Below are 23,463 nucleotides of genomic sequence, written 5' to 3'. Positions count from 1 at the left end.
TCCTGCAGTCAAACCTCACTGCAGTTGAGATTCACAAAGATAATCATAATTAATAACTTTACTGAATCAAGTCCTGTGTGTGAGTAATTTGCCAACCTCTAATATGTTGAACTCCAAATCCTTAAACCTTAATTTCTGTTTTAGTTAGTTATATAATTATTAATCTGAGTTCCAATTTGATAGTTTAGTGTATTTTATGAGACTATTAACTAATTGGCTATCATTTGTCTTCTTTAAGTCTCTGAGGACTTTATTCAGTAAAGTTATTATTTATGATTATCAGTGATAATCTAGATAGCCAAATCTAATTGATTGCACCTACACAGTTTGGTGCCCTTTAACCGTTGTGAATCACAACAGTAAAAATGTCACATTTTCTCACTTTTGACATAAATACATATTTGTTTGAGTATTTCAAGAGATGATCTTATTTGCATAGAGGATCAGTTTGTAAATGCGCACTTGGTATGATGAACCTTTGTTCTTTGAACTTTAACTTGATTGGCCCCCACACATAACACAGACATTAATATAAAACATATAATAAAATATGTTAAGACAAATGCTGAAGCTCACAGGAAACAATGTACATGAACATCAAACCTGGAGTATATGCAGCAAAATGGCTTCTTCACATTCTTCATCAGTAAAACACGTTTCTTGCAGCCGCCTTGATCGCAGTCATTTTATGGCGTTTCTGCTCTGACGAAATGCAAAGCGCGTGATGTGCTTGTAGTTTGTTTTAGTTTGAATGATTTCCAAATACGTTGTACAAAATGTGCATCATTTATAAATGTTAACAGGAAACGACAGTTTTCTAAAACGTGTGTCTGTATTTCATTATTCTCCACAGACGCCCAGCTGCTGTTGGCGAGTAAAGAAGAGGATCCCCTGAGCAGCAGGACTGGAGCCCCAGTCTGGACCAGGAGGACCCACCAGAGCCCCCACACATTAAAGAGGAACCAGAGGAGCTCTGGACCAGTCAGGAGGAGAGCAGCTTCGAGGGCTGGAGGAGGCGGATACCACCAAGTTCACATTCACTCCTGTCCCTGTGAAGAGTGAAGAAGACGATGAAGAGAAACCTCAGTCCTCACAGCTTCATCAAAGACTCACTGAACAGATGAAAACAGAAGCTGATGAAGAGGACTGTGGAGGACCAGAACCAGCCAGGAACTCAGATCCAGATAGTCGTTTACAACCAGATACTTGGTTGTTGGAGACCAGGGAACCTCAGTCAGGTTTAAACCCTCTGCAAAACAATGAAGTACCTGTAAGTGATCAGGAATGTAATACTGGAAAAACATCAAGTAGCTCCTCTGAATGTGCTACAAGCTTTGGCCACAAGGGACATCTGCAGGAACAAGATGGACTCCAAACAGGAGAGAAACCATATAGTTGCTCAGTTTGTAAAAAAACTTTTCCATGGAGAGGACATGTTTTGAGGCACATGAGAATCCACACAGGGGAGAAACCCTTCAGTTGTTCTGTCTGTGGTAAAAGATACTTCGGGAAGCACTCCTTATCGACTCATATGAGACTTCATTCAGAAGGAAAACGTTTCAGCTGCTCAGTTTGTGAAAAAACTTTTCAATGGAGAGGAGACGTTGTGAGGCACATAAGAATCCACACAGGAGAGAAACCCTTCACTTGTTCTGTCTGTGGTAGAAGATTCGCAGACAGCTCAAATATGACCAAACACTTAAGAGGACATACGGGAGAAAAACCATATCAATGCTCAGTTTGTAAAACAAGTTTCACTTCTAGAAGCATTTTGTCCAAACACATGAGAATCCACACGGGAGAGAAACCATTTAGTTGCTCAGTTTGCAGTAAAAGATTTATACACAAGGGATATCTGACACAACACATGGCACTCCACACGGGGGAGAAACGATACAGCTGCACTGTTTGTGACAAAAGATTCACTTGGCAGTCCCAGCTCAACAACCATCATTGTGTTGGTCTTCAGTCCTCACAGCTTCATCAAAGACAAACTGAAGAGAACAGAGATGTAGAGCATTTGAAATCAGAAGCTTGTGGAGAGGACTGTGGAGGACCAGAACCAGCCAGGAACTCTGATCCAGATAGACATTTACAACCAGCTACTCATGACAAGATGTCAGACTACTCGGAACCTGAGACTGATGACAGTTGTGATTGGGAGGAGACCAGGGAACCTCAGTCAGGTTTAAACACTCAAAACAATGAAGTACATGTAAGTGGTCAGGAATGTAATACTGGAAAAACATCAAGTAGCTCCTCTGAATTTGCTACAAGCTTTGGCCACAAGGGACATCTGCAGGAACAAGATGGACTCCAAACAGGAGAGAAACCATTTAGTTGTTCAGTTAGTGGTAAAAGATATTTTGGGAAGAACTCCTTAAAGAGACTTAATTCAGAAGGAAAAGGTTTCAGCTGCTCAGTTTGTAAAAAAACTTTTCAAAGGAAAGATAGTGTTGTGAGACACATGATAATCCACACAGGGGAGAAACCCTTTAGTTGCTCAGTTTGTGGTAAAAGATTCACACGAAACTCACATTTGACCTCACACTTAAGAGTTCATACAGGAGAAAAACCTTTCAGCTGCTCAGTTTGTAAAAGAAGTTTTGGTGACAGAAGCTCTTTTACCCAACACATGAGAATCCACACAGGGGAGAAACCATTTAGTTGCAGCGTTTGTGATAAAAGATTCAGTCGGCTCGCTAAAATGAAAACCCACAAGTGTGCTGGTGAGAGCAGTGGAAGTAAAAGAAGCTGCAGAGATGTTTGTTGAGCCATTTCCTTCCTGCAGGATTGAAGTACTGAGGGCAAGACTTGGCTCAACACTGATCAGTTCAAAACTGTCAGACAGACTCCAAAATCAGTCGTGCTTATTTAAATTCTGTTTTTGTGTGTGTGTGTGTGTCAGAATTATTTGGTCATTTTCCGGGAACTGTGCTTTTTGGTATTACATGTATTTGTTGATTTAAAAGTGATTTATGTTAGGAGAGCAATGAGGCCAAGAGTGCATTCCACCGGTGCTCCCTATCCCAAACTAGCCTAAAGGAAACTGAGAGACTGAAGGACGAGAACATGTGTGACTGTGTGACTCTGGAGAGGAGAGTTTCTTATCTGTCTGCCCTGCCCCAAATGGGAAAAAAAGTACTTCACACTGTTGTTTGCTCTGGCCTGCTTGCTTTATATCACCCTATTATCAGTTTTAATGTTTTTGCCATCTCCAATCTCAGTTTTACTATTCTTTGGTTCCGCAACATGACTGTTTTGTTTTGTAGAACCTGTGGAAAGTTTTGTGATTTGTTGATGTATTCAGGCTCTGTAAAGCCAATGGAAATTCAGTCTCATGACCATGTAGAGATAAACACTCCTTGCTGTGATGCAGGTTTCAAAAACTCACCTCAGCTGTGCTGTATAGTAAGGTAATGCTGAGGGCTGAGTTGGCTTCTTTTTCTCTTTTCCTTTTGCTGTTTTTTTTTTTTTAATTGATTTTGTTTTATTTTTTAGGTTTAGGTGTTTGATTGTTAGACAGGTTTAGGTTGCTGAGACATTAGGAGTAGTAAGGTTGGGAATCATTTTCACTTTTTTATGGTTAAAACAAACAAGTAGATCGTTTTGATCTATTGAAAGATCTTTTTCTCTTATTTGAATTCTTGATTCTTAAATGATACCCAAGGCTTCTTCAAAAAACGCTTCGGTAAGGCTTCTTGCATTCTACAGTTTTCTAATAATGTTAGAAGTGCTAATCTTTGTACCTCAAGAGAGGGACAAGCATTAAAGGTGTTAGGATATGAGTATTATGTGTTTCCTAGAACAGGAGGAGAACCTCACTGTGTCCTTTAATTCTCTATCAGATACTAATAACCTTTAGGAGGAGAGAGACCTAACGCATACTGACTCCCCTAGGTCTCCCTCAAGGGAGACAGGGTTCTCAGTGCCCAGATTGACACTTGTGTTAGATTTTGGAGTCTGTTAGATCAGGTTAACGATTAAAATTGTCCAAAAGTGTTTTATGTCACATATACAGCATTATGTTGTCTTAAATGTGAATTATAAATTAAATGACTTGACTTATCTGCCAATAACACAGTTTATTTCTAATTTAATGGAATCTCCTGGTCTTGAATTGATCTCTCTATGTCTATGTGTGAAACATGAACAGTTGGTTCTTAAACTGCTCATACTGTATATGTGTTATTTCAGTCAAATTAAAAGTCATTAGACAAACTTTGATTTCACACAATTCGACAGCTGACAAAGGAACATGAGGCGGGAGCTTTGAAGTTTCTCTCTGCTGGGTTGGGTTGTCTTTAAGGGCCAAACTAGAGGTGCATGTGTGTGATCTATTTAGGATAATGGTGTCAAGTTAAAAGGAGTTAGTTAGCATGCAAAGACTCTGTGTGAACATCACTAACATCAACTTAGTATGTGGCTACCAAATTAACCTAACAAATGAAAACACATCACAACAATAAAACCTCAATGAAAACATCAGTAATGTCACATGTACAAAAGTTAAACAGTCCTTTGCTTAGCTATATAGACTTTTGCTGTGCAGTGTCCGCTTGTAGAGATCGGAAGAAGCCGGTCGCTCTGCCTGTGGTTGTCCTTACAGAGGTAACAGCTCGGTGTGAACTTGCTTCATGCTCCTGTTAACATATGAAGTTAGCTGGCAGGCTTTGTGTAAAAGCTGTTGGTGCAGTTTAGTAAATTACAACTTGCTCTCCCTGACCGTGCCTAGGATGACCTAACACCACCATTTTTAAGGAACATCTCATGATCTCTGGTCTTCATCAAGTGGAACTCAGGACTTATATGACTCAGAAGACAAAGGACAAAGAGACTGACTTTGCAATGCAGAACTGAAATGTACAATATTATGTTACGTGTCTTTAACCATATATAAACGAAGGTGAAGTTTTGAGTTGATATGCTGAAAACAAACCCTTGAAAGTGACATTCTTGGTAATTTAGGACAGCACGTGTGATAATTTGGGATACAGTTTTTTATTAGTGATTCTGTGATTAGTGTAAATTCAACTCTAATGACATACGTCAAAAAATATTTTAAACTGAGTTCTTGTTGTCTTAACGGTATTATTAATCAATTAAACATGCCTAAGATTACTTGATGTTACGCAGTAGCCTATTATGATGTGGTATGATGGCCTCATTCTGTCGTCACTCCACTTGTTGTAGCCTCATTGGTGTGTTTAGACTCTTTGAATACCTAATAAAACAGGAAATGTGAATATGCATCTACACAACAATTAATTTATCTGGTAATAAACCTGTGGTCCAACACGACATGGGTTAGAAAAGAAGAAACCCTGGATTTAACGCACCCAGCGTTAAAGAGGGTGTTTTGTAGAAAAAAGACAAAGTTTAGAAGACCCCCACCTTTTTGTCTAACTGCTGACTGCTGAAGCCTGAGATTAACTTCCCCTGAACTTCACAATGCATTTTTTCAAGTACTGTGGATTTTGACTCCCTCTCTTACAATGTAGTCATGTTAGTAAGGGATCAAACGTATCCTTAAATAGGTCTTTAGAATTTCTAATTAGATATCAGAAATACTATTTCAGAAGTGTTTGTGCTTGATACTATCAGTTGTAAAGCTGTCTTTATTTAACTGAAAGCAGGTTTATTTTCTGCTTCAGTCAAGAGTACAGATATGATGTGGTATACCTGAGTAAAAACACACCAGCAACAGTCCAATATGTCCAAACATATTTATCAACCATGAACAGACTGTTTACTAAAAGACGTGATGGCATCAAGTTGAAGGATGAGGCTTGTAATAGTCAAATGTTTTGTTATTGTCAACAAATCTCACGACCAGATCCAAACCAACAATATGTTCATTTTTAATTAGTATTTGGGGCAGCAGGACGGTGGGAATGAACAATGGAGCTCTATGGTACAGAGGAGGAAGATATATCATCAGGCTGTGATACTCACACAATACTTAGTAGACACATTCAGTGTTGGTTGGGTTTGCACATGGAGTTTGTTGACAAGAAGAAAATATATTTCATATTTACCTGACTTCCATCAACTGCAGTCATTTCTCAGAGAATAATACATGAATATGTTTTTTTTATTTCATAATGCAGACACTCACAGCATAGTATGAGGACACTTTTGCAAAACACAGAGCCGGTTGTCTTTTAAAATTAAAACCATGTTTGACACTGTTACGGTGTGCTCTCAGCTGTTTGTGAATCTAAATAGTCTGATATGATTCTTCTTGGCAGACTGAACATTTTGGCCCCGTATCTCAACATGTGCTATTTCTAATATAGGGTCACTTATGTACTTATAATACATGTAGAAATATACATTTTAAAATGTATTAATTCTCTATAGTATGAGAAACATAATTCAACACAATACACAAGTACTGCTGGAATACCTCCTTTTTGACTGGTATGATGTTTTCCCTGATGTTTACTGGATGGCACTGAACTACATTCAGAAACAGGGAAATCCAACTTTTCCACTTTTTTTTTTAATTTCTGTGCAAGGAACAGAAAGGATTGAGTCAGTGGTTTATTCATGTTTATTAAATAATTTTTATGTCTTTGTTTTGCATGTTTTATGGGTTGTTGTGCTGTTAATGTGAAAAGATTATTTATTTGAGCTATCCGAGATGATAGCCTTTAAATGGCTTCTGTTTCTGACCTCTTTTATCTGTAAGAAGAAATGCTGTGTCATGTATTTGCAGATTGATCTGGGATTTTTAATTTTATTTATTTCCTCTATTTGTTTCTGGTTTCTGGTATTTTGTTCTGTGTTGCCTGTTGGAATTCATGCTAAAATAATGTAACATTTTGTAGAAACCAGAGCAGAACAATAAGAAACGTCTACTATACTTTATTTACTTACATACTTTATACTTTCTGTACTTTATTTGTTTTAACCTGTGTTGTCGCAGTAGCAGTTATATAATATTACAGCGTTGGAAGAACTGCTCAGATCTTTTACTTAAGTAAAAGTACAAATACTACTATGGAGAAATATTCCACTTTTACATAAATACGTTTTATCAGCAAAATTTTATTAAAGTTTCAAAGGTACAAGTATTCATACTGCATAATAACCACTTTCTTACTGTTATTACATAAATATTACATTCTTGGATTTTTATTATGATTCATTAACATATATGCAACCATTTAATCAGGGCAGGATTAACCCTCTCTGGGCTTTTTTTTGTTGGCAATAATCAGCTGTGGGCACCTAGTGACCCCTCTGTTTTCTCCCACTCTGTTCACTGTGTATGTGATAGTAATTAGTTTGTGGTAACTTGAGCCACAGCAAATGAAATGGAACACTTTTATACGGAAAAGCATTGATTAGGCAGTATGTAAATAGTAGTGGTCAAAGGGTAAGGGAAGGCAGAATGCAATTACAAATGTAAACAAAAGGCATGAAGGGGGGACATTTGCATTCAGACTTACAAAGGGGCACATAGTTTACAGGATCAAAGGGTTAAACTAGAAGGGGGCAGGAGGCAGAAAGGACACACAGTTGGCATATGGCAAGTTCAAGATGTGACAAGATCAAGGGGCCAAACCAGTATTTCTATATTTACTTAAATAAAGGATCTGAGTATTTCTACCGTTGTTAATTCTTAACTATGAGGTAAGGGCTCGTAAATAAAACTTTGGTCGGTTTTATTTTGAAAATCAGCCAGGAAGAGTTACCGGAGGCAGGTGAACTTACCGAGGCTAACATGCTAACTCTTTCCGTTACCTACCACGTGCGTTACCATAAGATCCAGTCGGAGTGAACCAGCAGAGCCTGTATGTTTGGATAAACCTGTTGAAGCGGACTTTGTGTGAACTTTCGGGATGTTTCACCGCAGACTCATCTCCTGTTAGCCAAGAATGCTAAAGGAAGTTAGCGCAGCTTGCTAGCAGGAAGTAGACGGAGACGGAGCTCGGCCTCACAGTGCTAGTCGGAGTAGCTTCGATAGAGACCAAACTGTATTTTTCACGGAGCCAAAGTGTCCAAATGTCCGGACAGACCTGTCTGAAGAGACTCTGCGCTCTTCGCTTTATTTGAAAATGTTTAGCATCTGAATTATCTCCCGGCGTCCTACGGAGCTAATGGAGTTAGCTTAGCTTGCTAGCAGGAAGTAGACGGACGCGAACGTGATGTAACTTAGCAACACAGCGCGCATCAGAGTGAGCAGACAGTTTTTAACGGAGTGAGTCTGGAGGAAAAGCTGCTGTGAAGCTGTGAAAATGTTTAAAATCCAGAACGAGGAGGAACTTTGTGGACAACGCAAACTACTGGACGCTGTTTTCCAGCCTGAAGTCCGGCTGCACAGAGCAGGTTTGTGCACTTTACTTGTTGTTTCACTTTAAACTGCTGGGAAACCAGCTGCGGGGGAAGAAGTGTTCACATCCTTTACTGCAGTAAAAGTACTGACACCACTCTGTGAAAATACTCCACTGCAGTAAAAGTCTGTGAGTATTATCAGCAACATGTAGTTAAAGTGAAAGTCGTCCCTGTGCAGTAAAACGCTTCCTGTCAGTGTTTTATTATATCTGATGTTTCTGGATTCATATTCCTGCTGTATTAATTAAACCTAGAGATTAGCTGTTTACAGTGATGCTGGTAGGTTTTCAGTGTAGGTATGGATGTAGTTCGATTCTTTAATGATACTTGTCGGTTCTTTTTCATTACTAAATCATTTGTTTTTTTAAACTATATTTAAAAAAAGAATTCCGAACAGGATTAGATTAATTAGAATTGAATATTTTAAATATAACTAAATGTTGTTTCTTGAGCGGCAATAGTAAAGTTTACGACAGCAAAGTCACTATATAAACTCAATAATATGTCACTGGAAACAAATCTAAAATGTCAATAAAATCAATAATAATCTTGACATCAAAATAGAGTGAAGCTTAAAAATAATGAAGAACTCAGACATCAGTATCAGTGCTTCCTCCTGTCCTCCTCCCTCTGCTGCTGCTGTGATTCACTGCCTGCAGGTAACGTCACCACTGGTGGAGGGAGGAGGGGCTGGTTTGTCTCCGTCAGCCAGAAGTTTACAAGAATTTGCCCTTTTTTTTTGTCAAAACAATATTTTAAACACTATTACTAGGCATAAGATTAAACAGTTTGATCACACAGTTCAGCATAATACAGGGGGTGTCACATTTTTTTATTTTCCTCCCTATTTATGGAGTAGCACGGCGCCTTTTAAGAAACAGGGCAGTGCGTAGTGAGTATGTGGGTGAGCGAGAGAGAGAGTGACGGTGACTGCACTCAGACAGGCAGGTGTTGCCAATCGCAGCAGAGGGAAAGGTTAGCAGTGAAGTTGTCTAGTGGCAGTAAATGTACAGTGTAGGTTACAGTTTGCTCATAAATAAACGCTGCAGCTCCTCAAGACGTTCTCCGTGTCTTGCTTCCCAGCTGCTGGGTAAAAGTAAAGGTGGTTAACCCCGAGGTTAGCATCAACTTCAGCCCTGGAGTAAAATAAAGTCTTCCTTCCTGTCCTTCTTGACCTGAAAGCTGCAGATAGACTACGCTTAAGTTACCTCATTAAGCAGATCATATGATTATAAAAATATTTTAAATACTAGTCACAGTGATAAACTACTCTCATTAGCTTTGTAATCGCGAAGCTTTTTTTGCACTTAGTTGGACTATTCATCAGGAAAGCATGTGCTGATAAATTTTAGCTGGATTACTGACTGGATAACTAATTTACATGAATTCAAACTTGGCTAACAGGAAGAATACAAAAATGTTACTTCCTCAGGGATGCAAGTCTGACATGCCTCTTATCTTGGGTCACATCAGGGTGAGCAAAGAAGAGAGGCTGACTGCTGCTTTGTTTTATTTTATTCTTTGTTTTTATGATTTGTATTCAGTCTTAAAGGTAAAAAGTCCATACTGCAAACGAACAACAGCAATGGCAAAAAGTAAGACCACAGATTTATTTGCTTGGACTGATGACGTGGCATAGACAACAAGGTCAGCAACTCCTGTAATTCGTTATCCATGTTAAATGAGCAACTGGTAGACGCTGATGTCTGTGTTTGTTTTCTTCCGCAAAAAGGGTCATGTGATGGAGGCATGACGAATCAGGGAAGGACACGTAGTGACTTGTAAGACGAACGTGGGTGTCTGCGTCATCATTTCCAAAATGTCCAGACTAGAACGCAGTTCCGGAGTTTTCAAATGAAAATGAGGCTGCGTTTCCAAACGTATCGGTTTTCGGGGCTTGAAAATGCCGCAGTAGATGATGCTAGGTGTAAACATAGTAAAACTTGTGCGTTTTAAGACGAAAATGTACTAGTGTGGCTGTAGCCTCTGTCGCAGGGAGAGATGAGCCTTTGATTGTTTGGTATGTTTAGATCTTTCACTGTCGTTCGTAGCCAGGTGAATCAACAAGAGTCATTGACTGCTTCCAGTCCTGCAGTTAATCTTGTTAGCATGACAAAACACAACTTTTGTGGGCGGAGAGCCTCGGTGCCACATCTGAGGCCCTTACAAATCCGGAGGAGAGACTCACCCCATTGTGCTCACTACAGCACACAAGCTCACATGAAACAATGTACATGATTGACAGCAGAACATCAGACCTGGAGTATATGCAGCAAAATGGCTTCTTCACGTTCTTCAGCAGTAAAACACTTTTCTGTCTTCAGCCGAGAAGTTTATTTGAACTCAGGACTAGCGGGTTTACATGTGCACGTAACATGAGCATGGAGTCGCAGCCGCCTTGATCGCAGTCATTTTATGGCGTTTCTGCTCTGACGAAATGCAAAGCGTGTGATATGTTTTTAGTTTGTTTTAGTTTGAATTACTTCCAGACACGTTGTACAAAATGTGCATCATTTCTCCACACGTTTAAGAAAGTAGTGCTGTCAGTGGTTTAAATGTTAACAGGAAACAACAGTTTTCTGAAACGCGTGTCTGTATTTCATTATTCTCCACAGACATCCAGCTGCTGTTGGTAAGTAAAGAAGAGGATCCCCCTGAGCAGCAGGACTGGAGCCCCAGTCTGGACCAGGAGGACCCACCAGAGCCCCCACACATTAAAGAGGAACCGGAGGAACTCTGGACCAGTCAGGAGGGAGAGCAGCTTCGAGGGCTGGAGGAGGCCGATATCACCAAGTTCCCATTCACTCCTGTCCCTGTGAAGAGTGAAGAAGACGATGAAGAGAAACCTCAGTCCTCACAGCTTCATCTAAGACTAAGTGAAAAGATGAAAACAGAAGCTGATGGAGAGGACTGTGGAGGACCAGAACCAGCCAGGAACTCAGATCGAGATAGACATTTACAACCGGCTACTGATGCCAAGATGTCCGACTCTTCTGAACCTGAGACTGATGACAGTTGTGATTGGGAGGAGACCAGGGAACCTCAGTCAGGTTTAAACCCTCTGCAAAATAACAGTGGGTCTAATTCTGGTGAGAAATCATTTAGCTGCTCTGAGTGCGGTAAACAATTCAGCCATAAGTCAAGTCTGAAGAGACACACGAGAATTCACACAGGAGAGAAACCATTTAGTTGTTCTGTCTGTGGTAAAGGATTCAGACAAAAGGAACATCTGAGACAACACATGAGAAGCCACACAGGAGAGAAACCATTTAGTTGCTCAGTTTGCAGTCAACGATTTAGACGAAAGGTAGGTCTGACACACCACATGACACTCCACACGGGGGAGAAAGGATACAGCTGCAGTGTTTGTGACAGAGGATTCACTCGGCTTTATTGGCTCAAAAACCACCAGTGTGTTGGTCTTCAGGCCTCACAGCTTCATCAAAGACAAACTGAAGAGAACAGAGATGTAGAGCATTTGAAATCAGAAGCTCGTGGAGAGGACTGTGGAGGACCAGAACCAGCCAGGAACTCAGATCCAGATAGACATTTACAACCAGCTACTTATGACAAGACATCACACTCCTCTGAACCTGAGACTGATGACAGTTGTGATTGGGAGGAGACCAGGGAACCTCAGTCAGGTTTAAACCGTCTGAAAAACAATGAAGTACCTGTAAGTGATGTGCAATGTAATACTGGAAAAACATCAAGTAGCTCCTCTGAATTTGCTACAAGTTTTGGCCAAAAGGGACATCTGCAGGAACAAGATGGACTCCAAACAGGAGAGAAACCATTTAGTTGTTCGGTTTGTAAAAAAAATTTCAAACGGAGAGATAGTGTTGTGAGACACATGATAATCCACACAGGAGAGAAACCATTTAGTTGCTCAGTTTGTAAAAAAACTTTAAAATGGAGAGGAGATGTTGCGAGGCACATGAGAATTCACACAGGAGAGACACCATTTAGTTGCTCAGTTTGTGGTAAAAGATTCTCCGGGAAGAAGTCCTTAACAACTCATATGAGACTTCATTCAGAAGGAAAACGTTTCAGCTGCTCAGTTTGCAAAAAAACTTTTCAGAGGAGAGCTGATGTTGTGAGGCACATGAGAGTCCATACAGGGGAGAAACACTTCAGTTGTTCTGTCTGTGGTAAAGGATTCACAGAAAAGTCAACTTTGACCTCACACTTAAGAGTTCATACAGGAGAAAAACCTTTCAGCTGCTCAGTTTGTAAGACAAGTTTCAGTGACAGAAGTGGTTTGTCCAGACACATGAGAATCCACACAGGGGAGAAACCATTTAGTTGTTCAGTTTGTGGTAAAACATTTTCGCGAAAGGGATATCTTAGAGATCACCTGGCTGTCCACACCGGGGAGAAACCATTTAGTTGTTCAGTTTGTGGTAAAACATTTGCACAAAAGAGAACTATGAGAGAACATTTGACTGTCCACACCAGTAAGAAACCATTTAGTTGCAGCGTTTGTGATAAAAGATTCACTCGGCTTGCTCACATGAAAACCCACAAGTGTTCTGGTGAGACGAGCCGAAGGAAATGAAGCTGCAAAGTTGCTTGTTGAGCCAATTTCTTCCTGCAGGATTGAAGTACTGAGGGCAAGACTTGGCTCAACACTGATCAGTTCAAAACTGTGATACAGACTCCAAAATAAGTCGTGCTTCATCTTTTCAGCTGAGATGAAGCTATGTGATCATTTTAATTCTGTTTTTATTTGTGTCTACATTATTTGGTCGTTTTCCGAGAACTGTACTTTTGGGTATTACATGTATTCCTTGATTTAAAATTGTCTAAAAGTATTTTATGTCACCTATGGTCAACGTATTGTTTTAAAATGTGATTTATAAATGAAATGACTTAACTTACCTCCCAATAACACAATGTATTTCTAATTTAATGGACTCTCCCGGTCTTGAATAGATCTCATAATGTGTAAAACATGAACAGTTGATTCTTAAACTGCTCATACTGTATTTGTGTTATTTCAGTCAAATCACAAATCTTTAGACAAACTTTGATTTGACACAGTTGGACGGCTGATGTGTTGGATTTACCCAGTTGCCTCGTGTGGATGTTTATTGCAGTTGTTTTGTTATAGACATATCCCTCCGCCCCGGCTCAGCAAGGAAACAGTCTGTGGAAACATAAAGAGGGAGTTCTGTAGAAAAAAGACGAAGTTTGGAAGATCCTCACTTGATGTGTCGAATTCAGACTGCTGAAGCCTCAGATTAACGTCCCCTGAACTTCACAATGCATTTGTTTCAGTTACCATCGCGTCTGTTCGGATCGGGTCATGACATTGTGGTCTGTTTTAAACTGGGTCCAGACTTTTGGACCTATGAAGACCTCTTCAGACTCTTTTCAACCAGCAGCAGCAGTTTCTACATGTGCTTATCTGTAAAATGTCACTGAGACTCACTAACACATCATTGATTCAAACTTGTGGCTTCAGCTTTATTTAGTAGCTTCATGGTTCATGTGTCTTTATTTCCCTCCTGATTCAACCAGGAGGGTTTCAGGTCCATCACAGTCTGTCCCAGTCTTCCTGCCTCTCTAGTTTTATACTTCAGATTGAAGCTCTAAAGCCTCATTTCAACTCTGCTGAACATAAGAATATTTTGACTTGTTTCAGGTATTTTCTAAAATCAAGTGTTATTTTTCTTGATTTCCGCGACGCGACCTGCCGTCTTCTGTCTTGTTTCAGGATAAAGATTCATTTTGAGAAGATTTTTGAAACAAGTACATTTTTTACTGGAAACTGGTTATAATATTCTCACGGCTTAAACATGTTTTAATTTTTTTTAAGAAAATGTTTTTAAAAGCTCAATAACAGGAATAAATTAGTAAATACAATGTTTTTTAATGATTAATTTTCTTCTGATTTATGATATGAATCCAGTGTAAACTTTTTGTAAACCATTAGAAGTTACTAATAAAAATGTGTAATGCTTTAATAAATGTGTTGATTTATCATTTGGAAAACCAAATATTTAAGGAACAATAAGTCATTTATAGATCATGTGTAGCATTAATTGTAAATGACTGTAAATAATCATTATGCAGGAAGTAAAGTAAAAGACATGCAAATGTACTGGAACCTAAAACAAGCAGTTTCTGGCTTGTTTCATGTGTTTCTAATGAGAAATAAGGTCGTAGTCCACCATGATGATGGTGGCGTGGTGGGTTTGGTCACGACCGTAAGGCGCCAGTGGTCGAGCGTCTGGCTCGAGTCCTGCCTGTTTTAAATAATGTTGAAAGAGTTTCATCACTGAAATAAAACCGTATTACTATATTAGATGCTAATGAGGGGAAGCTGTGATATATACTGTTGGACCTCAGCAAGGACTGAGTCAGAAAAGATGTAAAGACGACAGTTTTGATAAACATTTAGATACTCTTGTGTTGCTCAGCTCAGATTGGCTGAGGGATTCTCATGGATCAATACAACATATACTTGAAAAGCTATCGATACCATTTAATCTATGAAATATTGAACATATTTCCACTTGACCCAGTTAGATTGGATTGGCAATGTTCTTACAATGGTATGATAATATTTATCAAACATCTGTTTTGTAAAGGGTTTTTCTTTGTTTCTTGATATACTTGTTTGAACAATATGCCTAGCATTTAAAAGTACTCAAAGTAGGTCTTCTTTATTAATACAAAATATAAATTCCTTATGACTGTATACATACATATACAGTCATATTCTTGCTACGCGACAGTTAAAAAAAAGCAACAATATTTTACAAAGCCAGCCGGTGTAGTCCCTCATTCGTCCAGGATTGTTCTATCGTAGAAAAGGTTTCAGTCGTAGTCGTCTGGACGCTGTTTTCAGAATCAAGACGTTTCGGCTCCCATCCGGAAGTCATTCTCAATTGTGAAAATGTTCTGAAAACTCAGAAATTTAAGCTACTCTGTGTTGCTTAAGCCCCGCCCTCAGGAAGGAGTCTACCTGAGTGTCTGCTATAGGCCTGATTACTGGGCCATCATGGAAACAAAAGAAGGTTAGTTTCAGGTGAAACTAGCTAATCAACAGATACTCAGGTAGACTCCTCCCTGAGGGCGGGGCTTAAGCAACACAGAGTAGCTTAAATTTCTGAGTTCTCAGATCATTTTCACAATTGAGAATGACTTCCAGATGGGAGCCGAAACGTCTTGATTCTGAAAACAGTGTCCAGATGACTACGACTGAAACCTTTTCTACAAATATTTTACAAAAACAAGTAATTGTCTATTTTCGAAACTAAATCAGCCATGTGTCAAAATTCCAATTGAGTGCCGGAGAACTTCCTGTAAAAGTTATATGACACCGACAGATATAACAGTGTATACCAGAATATTATATAGTATGATTACGTTATTATACTTGAGTTTTCTGTATTAATATGTATACATACAATAATATGTATAATAATAAATACATTATGCTTTTTTGTACTGTTTACTTTTTCTTTACTTTGTGGTATTTCTTTATTTAGTGAAGTAAAAGATCTGAGTATTTCTATTATTGTTAATTCTGGAAAGCGATATGGGCCTGTATATAAAAGTTTGGTCACTTTTATTTTGAAAGTCAGCAAGGAAGAGGTACCGGAAGTGATTGTGCTTACCGAGGCTAACATGCTAACTTTTTCCGTTACCTACCACGTGCGTTACCATAAGATCCAGTCGGAGTGAACCAGCAGAGCCTGTATGTTTGGATAAACCTGTTGAAGCGGACTTTGTGTGAACTTTCGGGATGTTTCACCGCAGACTCATCTCCTGTTAGCCAAGAATGCTAAAGGAAGTTAGCGCAGCTTGCTAGCAGGAAGTAGACGGAGACGGAGCTCGGCCTCACAGTGCTAGTCGGAGTAGCTTCGATAGAGACCAAACTGTATTTTTCACGGAGCCAAAGTGTCCAAATGTCCAGACAGACCTGTCTGAAGAGACTCTGCGCTGTTCGCTTTATTTACTCCCGGCGTCCTACGGAGCTAATGGAGTTAGCTTAGCTTAGCTTGCTAGCAGGAAGTAGACGGACGCGAACGTGATGTAACTTAGCAACACAGCGCGCATCAGAGTGAGCAGACAGTTTTTAACGGAGTGAGTCTGGAGGAAAAGCTGCTGTGAAGCTGTAAAAATGTTTAAAATCCAGAACGAGGAGGAACTTTGTGGACAACGCAAACTACTGGACGCTGTTTTCCAGCCTGAAGTCCGGCTGCACAGAGCAGGTCTGTGCACTTTACTTGTTGTTTCACTTTAAACTGCTGGGAAACCAGCTGCGGGGGAAGAAGTGTTCACATCCTTTACTGCAGTAAAAGTACTGACAGCACTCTGTGAAAATACTCCACTGCAGTAAAAGTCTGTGAGTATTATCAGCAACAGGAACTTAAAGTGTGACAGTGAGAGTCGTCCCTGTGCAGTAAAACGCTTCCTGTCAGTGTTTTATTATATCTGATGTTTCTGGATTCATCTTCCTGCTCCATTCATGTGTGTGTTGCATTTTACTGCTGCAGATGTTTAAGTTCGAGCTCATTTTAACTGCTTTATATACTGTTGGGTAGTTTAACCAGCAGCAATGCATCGTGGTCTATAAGGTCATCACGTGTTTGTAGTGTCGCTGTCCTCTGAGATGTAGCGGAGTCGAAGTGCAAAGTAGCGTAAAATGGAAATACTCAGGTGAAGTACAAGTAGTTAACTTCCACCACTGGAAACCAGCTCCCATCCTCTGCCTCACAAAACCAGTTTCCACTAAAAGCATTCAAGTTATTTATTGTCATATGCACAACGATTACAGTGAAACAGTCAGTGGCAATGTGCAAAACGTTTACCATTACTGTACTATAACGGGGGGAGGGGGTATAATGAGTCAGTGTCGGAAAGAAATTGTTGTTTTGGCATTAGGTTTTGGTCCTGAGTGTCTGAAACAGTTTATGTCCAGGGTGGGAGGGGTCACGCTCGCTTTGCTGATGTTCAGCTCCTGGGTGATGATGGTGCCCAGGAAGTGGACGGACTCCACAGTGTCGACTGGGGAGTCCAGGTGCTGGAACTGAAGTGGAGGGCCATGTTTACTGCATCGTCTACAGACCTGTTGGCTCTGTAGGCGAACTGCACGGGGCCCAGGAGTGGGTCTGTGATGGCTTTGAGGTGCTCAAAAGACTTAATTACCACAGAGTTTTGGGCGACGGGTCTGTAGTCGCTAAGTCCTGTGGTCCTTGGTTTTTTTTTTTGGGGACAGGGATGATGGTGAAGGATTTGAAGCAGGCTGGCACATAGCATGTCTCCAGTGAGGTGTTGAAGATGTCTGTGAACACCAGAGACAGCTGATCGGCACAATGCTTCAGGGTGGTGGGTGGTCAGTCTGGTCCAGCTGCTTTGCGGGGGTTCTGCCTCCTAAACAGTCTGTTAACGTCCCTCTCCAGGATGGAGAGTCACTGTAGTAGACAAGTGACACTTTGTGTCCGCTTTGTGGACATGTCTGACTTCCTGTTGGGTTTAGAGTATGACTTGAAGAGGCTTTATTTTAAATCTAGAGATGATATATATTCCTCTCTAATTTTGTACATCTAGGTGAAACGTAGCGCGAGGGGTACATCGTTGAAATTTTGTATGGGGCACTATCGAGCCATTTTGCCACACCCACGCTTTCTGCATTGGCCGTTTGCCGAAAACTCACAATCTTTACAATGAAGCATCACCAAGGTACATTTGAAATGGATGTACTCAGCCTGTGGGCTGGAGTAAATTAATGCTTAAAACATGACATTTTCCTGTTGCCAGTAGGGGGCGCTGTGGCAGTAACTGAATATTGTCCTACGGGTGTATTCAGGGCTGGGCCCTTATCATACATATAAAGTTTGGTTGAGAGTGGACCATGTACAGTCGTGTTACAAACCACTTTCTGTTTCATGACAAAACATAGAAACACACCGTTCCACGAAAAGTCCAGCTTTGAGCAATTTATCATTATGAAGGTCTTTAGATTTCTCTGCGAAAATTTTAAGTTGAACCGATTAATTCTTTAGGAGAAGTTCGTTAAAGTATGGATCCAGTAAATTGCAAAAAATGACCACTAAATTCATTATGGCCAACTTCCTGTTGGGTTTAAGGTCCAAGAGGCTCTTTTTTTTTTTTTTGCACGTCTGGACATGATACACTTGTCCCCCCAAATTTTGTACATTTAGGTAAAACGTGTCACAGGGGCTGCTCTGTAGGGGGCACTAGCGATCCATTTTGCCACACCCATGTGCAAGACCCATATCAAATGTAAATTTTCACCACTTCTGAATTTTGTGCAAAGTTTGGTGAGTTTTTGAGTTTTTTGGGTCCTTGCAGCGGTCACTGCTTGGGCTCTAATAATAATAATAATAATAATAATAATAATAATCATCATCATTTTGAATTTCAATAGGTCCTCGTCACCGATTCTTGTTGCTTGGGACCAGACAAAACAATGCGCACCAAAACACAGAGGTACCTGTCTGTGGCACCTAGGGACGTAGTTCTAGGGAGATCCTTTGTTTGGTATGTTTAGATCTTTCCCTGTCGTTCGTAGCTCGTTGCCACGTCTGAGGCCCTTACAAATCCGGAGGCGTCCCAGGAAAGAAGGTTTATTCTAATCCCACTGAAACTGAACATCAGACCTGGAGTATATGCAGCAAAATGGCTTCAGCAGTAAAACACTTTTCTGTCTTCAGCCGAGAGGTTTATTTGAATTAAGGACTAGCGGGTTTACATGTGCACGTAACATGAGCATGGAGTCGCAGCTTCCTTGATCGCAGTCATTTTATGGCGTTTCTGCTCTGACGAAATGCAAAGCATGTGATATGTTTTTAGTTTGTTTTAGTTTGAATTACTTCCAGACACGTTGTACAAAATGTGCATCATTTCTCCACACGTTTAAGAAAGTAGTGCTGTCAGTGGTTTAAATGTTAACAGGAAACGACAGTTTTCTGAAACGTGTGTCTGTATTTCATTATTCTCCACAGACATCCAGCTGCTGTTGGCGAGTAAAGAAGAGGATCCCCCTGAGCAGCAGGACTGGAGCCCCAGTCTGGACCAGGAGGACCCACCAGAGCCCCCACACATTAAAGAGGAACCGGAGGAACTCTGGACGAGTCAGGAGGGAGAGCAGCTTCAAGGGCTGGAGGAGGCGGATATCACCAAGATCACATTCACTCCTGTCCCTGTGAAGAGTGAAGAAGACGATGAAGAGAAACCTCAGTCCTCACAGCTTCATCTAAGACTAAGTGAAAAGATGAAAACAGAAGCTGATGGAGAGGACTGTGGAGGACCAGAACCAGCCAGGAACTCAGATCCAGCTATTCATGACAAGACGCCAGACTCCTCTGAACCTGAGACTGATGACAGTTGTGACTGGGATGAGACCAGGGAACCTCAGTCAGGTTTAAACCCTCTGCAAACTAACATTGGATGTAACACTGGTGAGAAATCATTTAGCTGCTCTGAGTGCGGTAAACAATTCAGCCATAACTCAAGTCTGAAGAGACACAAGAGAACGCACACAGGAGAGAAACCATTTAGTTGTTCTGTCTGTGGTAAAGGATTCAGACAAAAGGAACATCTGAGACAACACATGAGAATCCACACAGGAGAGAAACCATTTATTTGTTCTGTCTGTGGTAAAGGATTCAAAAAAAAGGAACATCTGACACACCACATGACACTCCACACGGGGGAGAAACGATACTGCTGTACTGTTTGTGGCAGAGGATTCACTCGGCTTTATCGACTTAAAAACCACCAGTGTGTTGGTCATCAGTCCTCACAGCTTCATCAAAGACTAACTGAACAGATGAAAACAGAAGCTGATGGAGAGGACTGTGGAGGACCAGAACCAGCCAGGAACTCAGATCCAGATAGAAATTTACAACCAGCTACTCATGACAAGACGTTGGACTCCTCTGAACCTGAGACTGATGACAGTTGTGATTGGGAGGAGACCAGGGAACCTCAGTCAGGTTTAAACCGTCTGCAAAACAATGAAGTACCTGTAAGTGATCAGGAATGTAATACTGGAAAAACATCAAGTAGCTCCTCTGAATGTGCTACAAGCTTTGGCCACAAGGGACATCTGCAGGAACAAGATGGACTCCAAACAGGAGAGAAACCATTTAGTTGCTCAGTTTGTGGTAAAAGATACCTCGGGAAGAACTCCTTATCGTCTCATATGAGACTTCATTCAGAAGGAAAACGTTTCACGTGCTCAGTTTGTAAAAAAACTTTTCAGCGGAGAGCAGACATCGTGAGGCACATGAGAATCCATACAGGAGAGAAACCCTTCAGTTGTTCTGTCTGTGGTAAAAGATTCACACAAAGCTCAGCTTTAAACAAGCACTTAAGAGTTCATACTGGAGAAAAACCTTTCAGCTGCTCAGTATGCAAAAAAACTTTTCAACAGAGAGATACTGTTGTGGTGCACATGAGAATCCACACAGGAGAGAAACCCTTCAGTTGTTCTGTCTGTGGGCTAAGATTTACACAAAGATCAACTTTGTCACAACATATGAGAATGCACACTGGGGAGAAACCATTTAGTTGTTCAGTTTGTGGTAAAGGATTCACTCAGCTTGCTCACATGAAAAACCACAAGTGTGTTGGTAAGAGCAGTGTAAGTAAATGAAGTGCTTTTTGGTATTACATGTATTTGTTGATTTGAAAGTGATTTATGTTAGGAGAGCGATGAGGCCAAGAGTGCATTCCACTGGTGCTCCCTATTCCAAACTAGTCAGAAAGGACCATGCCTAAAGGACAGAGATTGAGAAACTTCTTTTTTTATTTTTAGGTGTTTGATTGTTAGACAGGTTTAGGTTGCTGAGACATATGGAGTTATGGGAATAATGTTTACTTTGTAGAAGCATCTGCTTTGTGCTTTTGGTTAATAAAACCAAGTAGATTGTTTTGATCTATTGAAAGACCCTTTTGTCTTATTTGAATTCTTTAGTGATACCCAAGGCTTCTTCAACAACACTTTGGTATGGTTTCTTCCATTCTACAGGGTTCTCATAATGTTAGAAGTGCCAATCTTTGTACCTCAAGAGAGGGACAAAAGAGAAAAAAGACTGCTGGGAGACTTCCTATGATGCACTGAGCTCCTCTCCCTCCCTCTCTATGCATTTTTTATGTCATTACTGCATGTTACTAACTCGACATCTCCTCTCTCCTTCTGTCGCTCTCAGCAGGTATTTCTGCCTCCGAAGCTGCAGAGTCTGGTTCTGCGATTGTGGGCCACCTGCTACTACAGTTTGCATTTGAACCTTTATGTCTTCACTTTGGGTTTTGGACTTCAAAATTCAATAAGGATCGAACCCACTAAATACTCGTGTGCAATATACTCTGAGTTTAATATTCCCTATTTATCCTATTTTACCATACTTATAACTCCATATTACTGCTGTGCAATATGCACCGTCTAATAATCTGGTTAATCTCCAACACTTAAGTTAACTGTACTCATTATTGCACTATTACTTGTATTATTATACTGTACGTAGTTATTAACTTGTAAATCCACTTTTGTACTTACACTTATTTTAGCTTTTATACTTTATATCCACTTTATACTTACTGACGTGACAGTGAGCAGCTGTAATGAAAGAGTTTCCCCTTGGGGATCAATAACTAACTTGACATCTCCTCTCTCCTTATGTCGCTCTCAGCAGGTATTTCTGCCTCTGGAGCTGCAGAGTCTGGTTCACAAACATGACACACTGAGACATCAACTGGCCAGGAAGTACCTGGAAGAGGAGCTTGACAAGTGGGCCAAAATGTATGTAAACTCTTATATTTAACATTTGTTATATTTAACATTCAACAAAGGATTTCAATAAGATAAATGTTTAGTTACAGTGCATAAAATAAAGTCACATTTTAAACCTGCCTTTTCTTACTGGAGCTATACCCAAATGTATCTGTGCAGTGTGAGTAAATCTACAAATGTTGGCTTGTTCAAGGTCCCACACGCTGACACTGAGAGAGAGTGTCTGAGAACAGAGGACATCCTGGAGGGGATGGAGTTGCCCTCCTTCTCCATTGCTGTTGTGATGTTCAGGATTACACGGGCCAGCTGTTCAACATGGCCGCCATCACTGGAGGAAGGTAACAAACACATTCCTTAGATGTACATATTAATGCATCAAGTAACAGAAATGGGTCTTTGTCTCTACTGATAGTATTATCAAGGGAGATTTCCCACGTAAGACTGAATGAGAGGATACAAATACATGTAGACAACACAGTACATGTATAAGTGACGACAGTCTCCTCACAGTATATAGATTCAGGTGCTTTTATCCACGAGAAACTTAAAGACACCATCAAACACACTAGTCTTTAGTTTCAGCCACTAATCTCTTTCCAAGATGTTATGATAGATGTTTAAATCTGTTCTCTCCTCTATCAAACTGCTTAATCACAGTGTTTTCTTCTACTGTCTCCTCCAGGTTGCTGGGACAAGACTTGATGTCTGGCAAATCAACTGCTCCTTGTAGGCCAGGCATGTTTGTGTTTTTAATTGCATAGCTTTATAGTAGTAGCAGCTCATCAAGATTTGTTTTTTTCCAGTCTATTTTTCATTTATTACTTTGTTTTTGTACAAACAGCAGTAACCTTCATTTGCAAGTAACAGTCATTGCTACAATGCTGTCAGTAAGCTATCTTTGCAACTCTTCAAACATTTTCATCAATTGTTGTAAGTTTGTTTTTTGCCCTCAAGTTCTTTGTGTACAATAAATTGCAGTAACTTTTCACATTCAACAAGCTTTATTTTATTACTCTGTAAGACTCTAGCTGCTCATTATTCTCCATCCTATAACCCCCTGTTTCTACCTCTCCAAGGCCCCAGGGGGGACACGGCCCCCCCATTCCCTCCCTCCCTTCACGAATGTCACTGATGCTCTGGGTACTGGCGACAGCAGGATTCGAACCAGTCACCGCTGGCGCCTTATCCCTTACGGGCACGGACGAACCCTCCACGCCACCGAGTCCCCTTCGCATTAGAACCTTTTCTCCGGGCGCTTTTATCACTTCGCTTTGGGTTTTGGACTTCAAAATTGACTGAGCCTCGATAAGGATCGAACCCACAACCTCAAGGGTACCGAGCAGTCT

The 23,463-nt window shown here is 40.5% G+C and overlaps 5 protein-coding genes across 8 annotated transcripts in view; 4 read left to right on the top strand and 1 right to left on the bottom strand.

Moving 5' to 3' along the window:
- The window catches only part of LOC122871920 (gastrula zinc finger protein XlCGF57.1-like), a 133,924-nt gene extending 129,944 nt beyond the window's left edge, over nt 1-3,980 (top strand). For both annotated transcript variants that reach the window (XM_044187537.1, XM_044187536.1), the window contains one exon: nt 3,527-3,980. The gene's annotated coding sequence lies outside the window, so the exon portion shown is untranslated. The remainder of the gene's footprint in view (nt 1-3,526) is intronic.
- Nucleotides 1-5,246, top strand: part of LOC122871906 (zinc finger protein 271-like) — a 42,718-nt gene extending 37,472 nt beyond the window's left edge. For all 3 annotated transcript variants that reach the window (XM_044187485.1, XM_044187484.1, XM_044187486.1), the window contains one exon: nt 1,225-5,246. In XM_044187485.1, the coding sequence (XP_044043420.1) occupies nt 1,225-2,773 (1,549 nt within the window). In that variant the 3' untranslated portion in view covers nt 2,774-5,246. The remainder of the gene's footprint in view (nt 1-1,224) is intronic.
- The window catches only part of LOC122871885 (NACHT, LRR and PYD domains-containing protein 12-like), a 232,788-nt gene that overhangs the window by 159,793 nt on the left and 49,532 nt on the right, over nt 1-23,463 (bottom strand).
- LOC122871922 (zinc finger protein 271-like) lies at nt 7,233-14,312 on the top strand. The gene is made up of 2 exons (XM_044187538.1): nt 7,233-8,337; nt 10,959-14,312. The coding sequence occupies exons 1-2, from the start codon at nt 8,247-8,249 to the stop codon at nt 12,899-12,901; spliced, it is 2,034 nt and encodes a 677-aa protein (XP_044043473.1). The 5' UTR covers nt 7,233-8,246; the 3' UTR covers nt 12,902-14,312.
- LOC122871924 (gastrula zinc finger protein XlCGF26.1-like) lies at nt 16,324-22,349 on the top strand. The gene is made up of 4 exons (XM_044187541.1): nt 16,324-16,568; nt 19,326-20,968; nt 21,537-22,126; nt 22,311-22,349. Exons 1-3 carry the CDS (start codon nt 16,478-16,480, stop codon nt 21,771-21,773), a joined length of 1,971 nt encoding a protein of 656 aa, XP_044043476.1. The 5' UTR covers nt 16,324-16,477; the 3' UTR covers nt 21,774-22,126; nt 22,311-22,349.

Source organism: Siniperca chuatsi, linkage group LG24, assembly GCF_020085105.1.
Source record: "Siniperca chuatsi isolate FFG_IHB_CAS linkage group LG24, ASM2008510v1, whole genome shotgun sequence".
In the NCBI taxonomy this organism is placed as follows: domain Eukaryota; kingdom Metazoa; phylum Chordata; class Actinopteri; order Centrarchiformes; family Sinipercidae; genus Siniperca; species Siniperca chuatsi.
Note: the sequence above shows the minus strand (reverse complement) of the source record. Positions and strands in the feature narration are given on the sequence as shown.

Excerpts from the sequence above, each read along its gene's own strand:
- LOC122871922 (XM_044187538.1), top strand. The coding sequence starts at position 8,247 with ATGTTTAAAATCCAGAACGAGGAGGAACTTTGTGGACAACGCAAACTA. Across the intron at positions 8,338-10,958 it reads AGTCCGGCTGCACAGAGCAG|ACATCCAGCTGCTGTTGGTA; the intron begins GTTTGTGCACTT and ends TATTCTCCACAG.
- LOC122871924 (XM_044187541.1), top strand. The coding sequence starts at position 16,478 with ATGTTTAAAATCCAGAACGAGGAGGAACTTTGTGGACAACGCAAACTA. Across the intron at positions 16,569-19,325 it reads AGTCCGGCTGCACAGAGCAG|ACATCCAGCTGCTGTTGGCG; the intron begins GTCTGTGCACTT and ends TATTCTCCACAG. Across the intron at positions 20,969-21,536 it reads AGTGTGTTGGTAAGAGCAGT|CAGGTATTTCTGCCTCCGAA; the intron begins GTAAGTAAATGA and ends TGTCGCTCTCAG.